Raw genomic sequence first — 11,810 nt, forward strand, 5'->3', positions numbered from 1 at the left:
TTCGCATTTCCACGACTTTCATCTTCTGAACGTGAAATTTCTTGACTGGCCAACACTCCGCCCCGTACAATAAAGTCGGTCTAACCACCACTTTGTAGAACTTGACTTTAAGTTTTGGTGGCACTTTCTTATCACACAGCACTCCGGAGGCGAGCCTCTATTTCATCCACCCTGCACCAATACGATGTGAAACATCGTCGTCGATATCCCCATCTCTCTGTATAATAGACCCAAGATACTTGAAACTTCCTTTCCTTTGAATGGCCTGGGTACGAAGCCTCACTTCCTCGTCAGCCTCACGCGGTAGGCCACTGAACCTGCACTCCAAGTATTCTATCTTGGTCCTACTCAATTTAAATCCTTTAGACTCCAACGTCTATCACCAGCCCTCCAGCTTATCGTTAACTCCGTTGCGAGTCTAGTCAATCAGGACTATGTCATCTGCGAACAACATACACCAAGGCACCTCACCTTGTATTTGTCGCGTCAATTCATCCATCACCAGGGCGAATAGAAACGGGCTAAGAGCTGATCCCTAATGCAACCCTATCATAACAGGGAAGTGCTCCGAGTCTCCTCCTACCGTTCTTACCCTGGTCTTAGCTCCATCATACATGTCCTTTATCGCTCTAATGTACACCACAGGTACACCTTTAGCCTCCAAGCATCTCTATAAGACCTCTCTTGGCACTTTGTCGTAGGCCTTTTATAGGTCAATGAATACCATGTGCAAGTCCCTCTTCCGCTCCCTATACTGCTCCACCAATCTCCTTACAATATGAATGGCTTCTGTAGTCGAGCACCCCGATATGAATCCAAACTGGTTCTCTGAAATAGACACACCTTTCCTCACCCTCATTTCCACCACCCTTTCCCACACTTTCATAGTGTGACTTAGCAGCTTGATACATCTATAGTTGTTGCAGCTTTGAATGTCTCCCTTGTTCTTATACACGGGAATTATTGTACTCCACCTCCATTCTTCCGGCATCATCGTTGTCTTGAAAATGACATTAAACAACCCAGTCAGCCACTCCAAGCCTACCCTGCCTGCATTCTTCCAAAATTCCCCAGGAATCTCGTCAGGTCCGGTCGCTCTTCCCTTGCGCATCCTACGAACAACTCCCTTAACCTTCTCAACCTTTATACTCCTACAATATCCAAAGTTGCGACGCCTATCCGAGTGCTCTAAGTCTCCCAACACAATGTCTCTATCCCCTCATTCGTTCAACAGTTCATGAAAGTATGACTGTCATCTCTGTCTAATGCGAGATTCCTGTACTAACACTTGGCCATCCTCGTCCTTGATGCACTTCACTTGATCCAAGTGGCGTGCCTTCCTCTCTCTCTCCTTGGCGAGCTTAAATAGCTTCTTATCCCCACCTCTGTCCTCTAATTCTGCATAAAGGCGTTCAAAGGCTGTCGTTTTAGCTGCCGAAACTGCTAACTTCGCCTTCTTTCTCGCCATCTTATACTTTTCCCTATTCGGCCGCTTCTCTTCATCATCCTTACTAGAATAATAATAGTATTTATAGTTACAAAATTCAAAATTAATTCAATTATAAAAGGAACATAGCAAAATTAAAGTTGTGCAAATACAAAATCAGAGATATTATTATACCAATCGGGTTAACAAATTGAGACTACATTAAACCGTAAGATTCTGTTGTTTGCATATAGTAAAAGGAAATATATATATATATATATATATATATATATATATATATATATATATATATATATATATATATATATATATATATTTCTCATAGTAATTTGATTTAAGTCTTGCAAAATTTCAAACTTAAAATAGACTAATTACAGCTGTGAAAATTAGGGAAATAAATGTCAAATTTATACGGTAGACTGGAAATAGATGATTTCGAAATTTTACAAGACTAAATCAGATTAATATGAGAAATATCATTTTTTTTCCTTTTAGATATTCGTACTTGAATTTTACTATGTACATGATATTAATGATGATTATCATAAATATTTTAATATGTTATTTAACATATAATATATTTCTTACAAAATATTATTACAAAATATTTGAGTATGTCTGTTATAGAGAGGTAATTTTAAAAAGAGTGTACCACTATAATGAATGTCACTGTTGTTATAGATAGAATGTTGTTATAGAGAAGTAAAATATAAAATGAAAAATCGTTCTAGAGAAAACCAGAGCGTTATGGTGAAATGTTGTTATAATGAATGACAATTATAGAGAGGTTTGACTGTACTTAATTATATTAAAAAATTTCCTTTTTCTTATTAGAAAAATTATGAAAAGTAACGAGTCATCTTTATTATTTGTACTGTATCTATTTAACTCAAATAGGAACGTAGAACTACATTAAAAATGACATGACATGTTTTCAGGAGTTGTTGTTAATGAATGTTTGCATTGAAAGGCTGTTAAGAGCAATACTTACGAGGAGTATGAGGAAAAGAATTCTTGGACTTTTTCCCCTTTTTTCCCAGTGTTTGACTGTTGATTAGACTAGGGGGGCAATCTTGTCATTTTGTGTCATTGACGAGTATGATAAAAAGAATTCTTGCACTTGTCATGCTACTGGTATGCTAGGCATGATGATCCATATGCCCTTGGCTTTTACAAGAAATGGAGAAAACATAGTGCAAGACAGATTCCAAAAGATATTTTGCTATTATCTCAATAATAATCAACTGCTTGATTTGCACATACAAGCTGAGGACCATGATCTGAATTTTGTCAACTTCACTAATAGCCTAGTTTTGGTTAATTTTAATGATACACCAATGGGGATAAAGGAGATTTTTCTGTAGTTGGTGGTTATAAATTTGATGAGTACATGCATATAGAACAAGTAAACATTTTAGCTAATTAAACTTCTGATTTGCATTTAATCCTTTAGCTAATTTCCAACATTCTTAGGCGTATTGTCGGGAGGATCATCTTTATGTGTCATGTTGACCTGCAATTTAAACTTACAATAATTAGTAAAATTGTAAAAATTATTCAGATAAGTGGGGTCAGTATTTTTTTTTTTTAACAAAGCACAAGCCATCATACTTGTGTAGTTTTATTTCAAAATCAAAGTATTTACACAAAGAACGTGGAAATAAAGAAAATAAAGAAAAACAATGCAGAAATCTAAGCTAGCCTACTATATGTACTGTTACAGAATCAATTAATCCTAGGCTAGAACTAAATACTGGAACTTCTTCTGCTTTGGTTTGTTGTCATCATGAGACTCCTCAAGCTCTCACCAGGTGCTATGACATCAAATCCAGTTGATTAATCAAGCAGAAACAAGTTGCATTTATCCAAGCTGCAACTTCAGCAATTCTGTGTATCCTTTACAACTATGTAAACATGTAGCCTTGTTTTCCCTGTGTGCAGATCATGTATAACTTTTGTGTGTATCATCTATTACTTTCCTTCTCGGGACAACTTTACTTGAAATTACAGCAAGCATTTCTGTATTACAAACTCCTGCATATTAGTACTGTCATCACACAATTTGTTGTGTTGTGTGACTACTGTGTGTCTGAAGTCACACTCTGATCAATCTGGTTCTCTAGGTCTATATGCTGAGTATCTGAATTATGGCATATTTCTTTTATCACTATTAAGTATCCTTCTCGCTTGAATTGGTAGTTGTTGATAATTGTTTATTTGAATTGTACCTGCAAAATCAAAAACCATGTTAGCTAAATAATCTGCCAGTGCATTGCCTTCCTTAAGGATGTGAGCAATCTGCGCATGGCCTCCTTCTATCTATCTCCTTATCCTCCTCACAATCAGTCTCACATTCCATAGAGTATCCCCCCCCCCCCCCCCCAATATGTTCACCATAATTAATGAGTCTGTCTCAATTATCACAGGTTGTAGATTGTGTGTCATGGAGTACTAAAAAACATCCTATATAGCAGCAGCTTCTGCACAAATATTAGTTGTGTCTGCCAACCTCCTAGCACTAGAAAACACCACATCTCCTTCATTGTTTCTCATATAAAAAGTTGCTGAACATGCACCTGGATTTCCCCTTAAAGCACTATCTGTATTGCATTTATACCATCTTACTATTGGGTATCTCCATTGTACCCTCCTAATCTTCATAATTGGCTTATATCCTTCTAGAAATTGCACCAACTGAGGCCAGTCTTGTGGTATATTCTTCAGCCAAAGATACCTTGTCACAACCAAATGATATAAATTCTGGTTAATGTAATATATGACTTTGTTCTTGCTCATTGTCTCACCATGGGCTCTTGCATTTCTTCTCTTCCATAATTGCCAACAAATAAAAGCAGAAGCAACTTGTTTATTAGGCTTCAACTTTGGTGAGCAGTTGAAATCCCACCATTTCCATACTGTCTGATGTAGCTTCACCATAGGACCTATCCCACCCACAACACTGGTGTAATAAAGCCGAACTGATGTAGCTAAGTTCCCAATAAGAAACAGGTGTTGTACTGTTTCTTCATGTTGAGGATTATCACAGCAATAACATCTAGACACAATGGCAATCTTTATCCTTTTCAAAATATCATCTAGTGGTAGTCTGAGCTTCCATATTCTCCACATAAAGAATGACACTTCGAATGGCACACCTTTAATTCACTATTTAGAAAATTACAAAGAAGCTTGTTCTTTCTGCCTCAAACGGTTCCATGCACTCCTAACAGTAAATATGTCATTACCAGTTAGCATCCACCATGGTTTGTCCTTTTCTTCTATTTTCTCCACCATACCAAGCTTATTCCTCACATGATTCAGTATATTCTCTAGAAATACTTCCTCTAGCTTTTGATAATCCCATCCCTCATCTGTCATAAAGAAATTCAGCTCCTCTACTTGAGTTTGGATAGGACACACCTGCTTCAAAGGACCAAGTTTAGACCAGTTATCATGCCACATATTACATTCTCCATTAATTGGTTCCCAACAAATATACTTCTCAGTTTGATCCCTAGCCTCCATATTTTCTTCCACACTTGTGATCCTCCTTTCCATTGCACTTCAGTAGGTCTCAATCTCTTACAATATTTGTTCCACATGAATGTGGAACAAATTGAATTTGTATTTCTGAACCTCCACCATAGCTTTGCAAACAATGCATTAGAGACATCATATAATGATCTAAAACCCAATCTCCTTCATCCTTTGGTAAACAAACTTTATCCCATCCTACCCAATGCCTGCTTTTGCCTTCTTTCTTATTACTCCAAAAGAATCTAGCAAAGTTCTTATGTAGTTCATTAATGGTATACTTTATGGGAACTACTGTTGACAGTAGGTAAACTGGGACACTTTGTAGAACATTGTTGATCAACACTGTTTTCTCTCCGTTGGACAGAAGCCTTCCTTTCCAGTTCTGCAGCTTGTTTTTCACCTTCTTAATGAGCTCATTATAATATACCTTCTTTCTTCTAGCATCGAAGATTGGACAGCCTAAATACTTCAAAGAAAACTGATCTATTGAAAAACCAGTGATTTGAGCCACTTGTTGCACAAGATTATTTGCAACCTTATGATACATATAGAATGCACTCTTATCCTTATTAATAAGTTGGCCTGAAGCAGCCTAGAGACTCCTTGTGTGCTGATGGAAAGATGATAGTGTCATCAACATATCATAAATGGTTCAGATTATGACTCCACTTTGGTACTCCATATCCCACATAACTAGGATCATCATATAATGCATTTAAAGCTCTAGATAACACCTCAACAGTTAGAATGAACATAGTAGGCGACGAGAGGTCACCTTGTTTCACCCCTCTAGTTGAGTGGAGTAAACTTGATGATTGACCATTAAACAACACTGAATACCACTTGTTAGCCACCAGTCTCCATACCTTGTCAATAAAATTCACACCAAATCCCATTTTCTGCAGAGCTTTAGCTAGAAACTCCCATGAGACTCTATCACATGCTTTGGACATATCCAGCTTTATAACAACATTGGCTGACTTCCCTCTGTTTCTGATGTCTGTCACCATTTCCTGAGTTAATAACACATTCCCTATTATACTCCTTCCTTTCACAAAACCACATTGGTTGATGGATATTAACTGTGGCAACATATCTTCAAGTCTATCATGAATGATCCTCGACATAACTTTGTTAATGAAATTACTCAGACTTATAGGCCTTAAGTCTGAATAAGTATTCACCATCTCCTTCTTGGGAAGTAAAGCCAGATTAGTGTGTGTGATAGACTTAGGAAGAGTTTGCCCCTCAAAGAAAGATATTACCATCTTGAATACATCTGTGGCAACAATATCCCAGCATGTCTGATAAAAGATCCCAGAAAATCCATCAAGTCCACTAGCACTATCACAATTTAGATGGAATACAACCTTCTTTACCTCCTCTAAAGTTGGCATTCTGCATAACACACTGTTTTGTTCTTGATCAATCAACTGTGGAATATAGGATAACATATCATCACTAGAGGAAAACTCTTCTTAAGCGAACTATTTCTGATAAAATTCCATTGCTTCATTAGTCATTCTAATTCCTCCTCTAACCATACCCCATTTGCATTTTGTATTCTTTTGATTAGTAACTTCTTTCTTCTTCCTTTAACAAGATTATGGAAGAACTTTGTATTTCTATCACCCTCATTGAACCAATCTAGACCAGCCTTTTGCCTCCAAAATTCCTCTTCATAGTGCAAGTATTTCTTATGTTCAGCCTGAGCTTTCTGCAAAATACCTTTATTGACTGCAGTAGGATGTTCTTCAAATAATTCTTCCTTCAATCATACAATTTCCTCTCTAATAATAAGCTGTTTAAAGATGTCCCAATACATTTCTTTACTCTATTTAGCTAACACACCTTTAAGCTTATTCAGTTTTGCCTTGAAGCTGATAAAATGATCAATTTCATCCCATATAGGCCAATTATTTATCACTATATCTATAAAGCTGTCATGTTCTACCCAAAACATTTGAAATTTGAATGGCTTAAAAGAATTAACCTCAGCCTCTCCAAAGGAACATAGCATTGGAGCATGATCAGAACCTATTCTTGCTAGATGTTCCACCTCCATGTTACTCAGCCATTCTTGCATATGGTTGTTCACTAGCACTCTATCCAACCTTTCAAAAATGCATTCCTCATCAGCACTACCAATTCACCATGTGAAAGGACCACCTTTAAAGTTCACTACCTCCAACTCACAGGAATTAACACAAAATACAAAGTCTTCTGTATCTTGTGAGTTAACTGGAAGTCCACCTATTTTCTCCTCTTCATTTATCAATATATTGAAATCTCCACCTATAAACCATGGCACTATTACATTTATTGATAACTGATATATACTATCCCAGAGCTCCAATCTCTCAGTAGCATTAAATTTAGCGTACACTAGTGTTGAGATGAGTTGCTGATTAAACTCATGAAGATACAACTGTAGTTTTATCTGGTGGTTGTTATACTGTAACACTAGCCTCCTTTTATAACTCTGCACTAGTCTATCCTGTTGAAAAAGTTCTAACAAGGCTATCAGGAAAAATTTGTAATGTTAATGTAACATTTGGATCCTATGAAAGGCTTTCTGTGTTCTGACGGATATGATATTCCATATAAATGACTTAATCATCATTTATTAGCTTTCGTTATCACAGCTCTCTTTTGTACCACCTTAGTAGGTTTTTGTTTCTCTAGCCCTTTCTTTCCATTCTTCTTTTGATCCTTGAGACTAGACTTTGGTGATACATCAGCCTTCACATATGCATTTTCAATATTCTGCAAAATATTATCTTCTTTGTCCTCCACCAACTGTTGTTCATCAAGATCATCTCCTAGTAAATCTTCTTCCTCTTATTTATCAATAATCTCAATATTATGAGAGATTAGATCATGCAATACCTTGTTAGGAGAATTATGTTTGGGATACACTACTGTTAGAGACCTGACCTTATCTCTGACCACCAAAGAAGCTCCTATATCAGGAGACTTGGATTCCTCATCATTTACATTCTTCAACACTATTTCATTCCCAACCTCCCTTTCAGGAGGAAAATAACCAATGCCCTTCTCATCAACTGATACCTTGAGCCTTTCCCCTTTAACCATACTATCAGAACTAGCCTCCATCTGTTGCAACTGAACTGCACCATTTTCCTCATGTGGCCTATTATCTGCCTATGAATTTTTCCCCTGATCAACCACTTCCTTAATATGAGGTAGTACTGATTCTTTGCCCTGGATAAACTCTTCATCTACCAGTGAATCTGTGATTCTCCCATTGTGCAAATCCTTTTTTCCGCATTACCAGAGTTGTTATCTACCCATTTTCTATTAGAAATCACCTCAACAACCTTCAGTTCATTTCCACTTTTCTCATTCTCGACCTCAACCCCTTTAACACTCTTTACATGCTCTTTCTTGTTTAGAGAAATATCAGACGTGCCTACATTGTGTCCCTCATTACATTCTTTGTTCTTCTCTGTCACCTTCTTGCATTCTTCACTATGCTTTGGTATATCATCTATTTCATTGCTAATATCAACTACCCTTTTGGATGCCTCAATGTTTGTAACAGAATTATTGCCATCTTCCTCAGTACAAGCATTTAGCACTTCAAAGTTATTTTGTGTGGTAATTCCACCTTCTTTCTCATTGCTATTCCTATCCACCTTATTACTCTTAAGTTCTCCCTCATTCTTTTCCTTTCCTTTGTTATTGTTACCAGGATATGTCACAACTGTCCCACTATATAGAACTTTGGGCATGTACCTTTGACTTAGATATCTCCATCCTCTAGATCTATTCTGCCTTCCATGCTGCTGATAAGTACTAACTGTAGGTGTATCTGCAACCACAGTTGTAGTTGCAGCCATAGGTGAACTATCTGCATTCTCCTGATCGTTTTCTTCTTCCTTCTTGCCTGTACATAACTCAAGATGCAACACTCAACATTCCTCCTTTGCATGACCTTGTAATTTGCATTGTATATAATATTTAGAAAGGTGATCATACTGAATTTTGACCTTCACTGCATTTACCTCCTTTGTTTTCTCATCTTCAATCTCCATCATTACAAACTTAGGAAGTTTTGCTAACAAATTCAGTTGTACCTTCACCTTTGCACAATTTGGTCGAGTTCTATTGGTTGTTGCCATGTCAAGTTGTATTGGCTTTCCTACTGCTGATGCTAATGTAAACAAGGATTCTTTCACAAATATGGATTCCTTTCCCAAATATGACACTTACATAATTTGTGAAAGGAATCCATGCCATGGCTATACAAGTTTTAGCATCCACCTTGAAATTAGAATCATAAATTAATGGTCTCATTTGATATGTAGATCCATCCCTCGACTTCAACTAGTAAGCACTCGTAGACGGATATATTATTGAAGTCTTCCATTAATGTACACCTTATTAACACATGCTTATCTGTCACGACCCAACCCCGTAGGCCGTGACTAGTGCCCGATCTGGGCACCCAAACACATCTATCAAATGCTATCTCAAATTTTTATCAAACGCATTCAAGTATATAGCAGAAGCCGACAAGGCTATATTTCAAATTTAGATAATTTCCAGAAATATTTCGGCAGAGTTTCCTTTGTTTTACAGACTATCCAAATTAACCCTGCGCACAGATAATACCAACAATGACCACCCAGGGCCAACAAAGCAACATTTAAACATATGCGGACCGGCCGCCGCGGCGAATGGGATCGCCCAAACACAACATATACACGCATCCGTACAGAAAGACCCCAACCCACAAACATGTCTACAGACCTCTAAACAGACCGACAGAATCATATGACGGGACAGGGCCCCGCCGTACCCATGAACGAGAATATATAAATACAGTAGTGACAGACTGTACCAAAAGATGGGCTCTGAATAAAAGAGCGCTCCAAATGGCAGAAAAATATCCTAGACGGACGGATCAGCAAACCTGTCGTCGGTACCTGCGCGGCATGAAAACGCAGCCCCCGAAGAAAGGGGGTCAGTACGAAATATGTACTGAATATGTAAAGCCTGAATTACAGAAACAAAATCATAACTGGTACAGAACGTACAGAAAAAGTGAGTAGAAAATCCAAAGTATCAAATACATATTTTCAAAACATGCGGAGTGTGTACAGAAACATATGTCATATCAAATACGACCCCTGCCAAGGGACTCGGCAGACAGAACGTGGCCACCCTCCCGACGCTGGTGCCACAACACAGAAGAATCAGAATAGGGGCATAACCCCGTAACATAGTATATCATATCAGATGGCTATGGCAAATCATATCAGAACATGTGTACATGGCACAGCATACTCCACAAACCCATGTACACGTATACCTTCCCCCTCACATCGAGGCACGGCGAACAATGCAGAGGATTACGCTTGACAACATATCCTGGCCCGGGCTCAGTGTGGGAAACATTGGGGCATCCACGAGTGGAGTAGTGAGAAACTAAATGCAGTTAAAATATCATAAATATTTTCAGAGACTCGATGAGGCATATCAATGACAAACCAATTCAATGAAGTCAGACGGGATCATAATAAGTGAGTTTCGGATGTCATAATGAATTACAGAAGCATAACCTTTCTGAAGTCGTTCCGAGTGCCAAAACAATTTATAAGACTTAATGAATTATTTAAAACAATTTTTTTTGTTTAGTAGTTAAAAGAGTAGTCAGAACATTTCTTTCCAAAAACTGCTCGAAAACGAGCCTTAAGTACAATAAGGGTAAAACCGGGACTAGTGGTCCCACCTTGGGACAAGCAAGGCGGTGGGCTCAAATTACGCATTTTAGGCTTATGGGGTCACCTACGAAGGTTCTACGGACATTTTATAACTTTTCATAAAGTTTGGGGAGGGTTTGCATAATTTTCAAGAAAGCATACAAAAAAGGTTCAATTCTATTGAATGAAAGAGGGATATTTTCAAATGCGGATTCCGATGAGCAGAATATTTTCCGAGGCTCGAATCTGATCCTAGTACACCTAGGACAAGCCAAAAGAAGAAAAGGGATAGCTTTACATACCTCGAACGCACTTCCAAGATAGCCAATCTAAAGCTAATCTAAATCTACGCCTCGGGCTCCCCAAGGTCTACAATTACGCCAACGAATACCAATCATTAGCTAAGGGCACTTAAGCCATTCATTCCAAACTAATCATTAAATTCTACAGAAAATTCGGCAGCACTTCCCCTGTAAATAGGCCATCCCGAGAATTTATCTCGCTCAAAATCAACAACAACAACCACAATAACCAACCTAGTAACATTGATAACCAATTCGAAAGGCAAAATAATAATAGTAACTCTCTTTTACATCATTCAACAACTTTCATAAATTCAACTCGACGACTTACCTTCAAGCCAACATCGATGCTTATATATTTAAATACTAACCCGAATCCATACCAACAATACTTAAAGACATTCTAAGCAATTCATACAACATTTCCAACAATCCAAAAATTTTCCCTTCCTTTCCACATAATGTAACTCTTCCATTCTAAATTCACACCACCCAACTAATATCAACATTTTTCCATATTCATTAACTAACTCAAGATTACCCAAACATATTTCAATAACATTTTAAACAATATCCAAGGATTCAAACCATTCCGCCCATTTCCATATTCCATTCGAAACTTCTACAATTGCAACGAAACTACCAAATCGCATTGTTTTCTTCCAAATTCATTAATAACAACCATAGTTCACATTTAGCATCTTACTTTCATAATTGCATAAAAATTATATAAAAATCACATAATTTCTCATAACAACATACAACCAATTTCAACACCAACTCAACTCGTTACCC

At 37.4% G+C, this 11,810-nt stretch overlaps 1 protein-coding gene across 1 annotated transcript; it reads right to left on the reverse strand.

The window, feature by feature from the left end:
- Positions 1–3,910: 3,910 nt before the first annotated feature.
- Positions 3,911–4,576, reverse strand: LOC132613647 (uncharacterized). Its single transcript, XM_060327773.1, has one exon. It carries the CDS (start codon positions 4,574–4,576, stop codon positions 3,911–3,913), a length of 666 nt encoding a protein of 221 aa, XP_060183756.1.
- Between the last annotated feature and the right edge of the window lie 7,234 nt (positions 4,577–11,810).

The sequence above is a fragment of the Lycium barbarum genome, chromosome 1 (genome assembly GCF_019175385.1).
Source record: "Lycium barbarum isolate Lr01 chromosome 1, ASM1917538v2, whole genome shotgun sequence".
Lineage (NCBI taxonomy): Eukaryota > Viridiplantae > Streptophyta > Magnoliopsida > Solanales > Solanaceae > Lycium > Lycium barbarum.

Bases quoted from the DNA above. Each gene is read 5' to 3' on its own strand.
- LOC132613647 (XM_060327773.1), bottom strand. From the start codon at position 4,576: ATGTGGAGAATATGGAAGCTCAGACTACCACTAGATGATATTTTGAAA.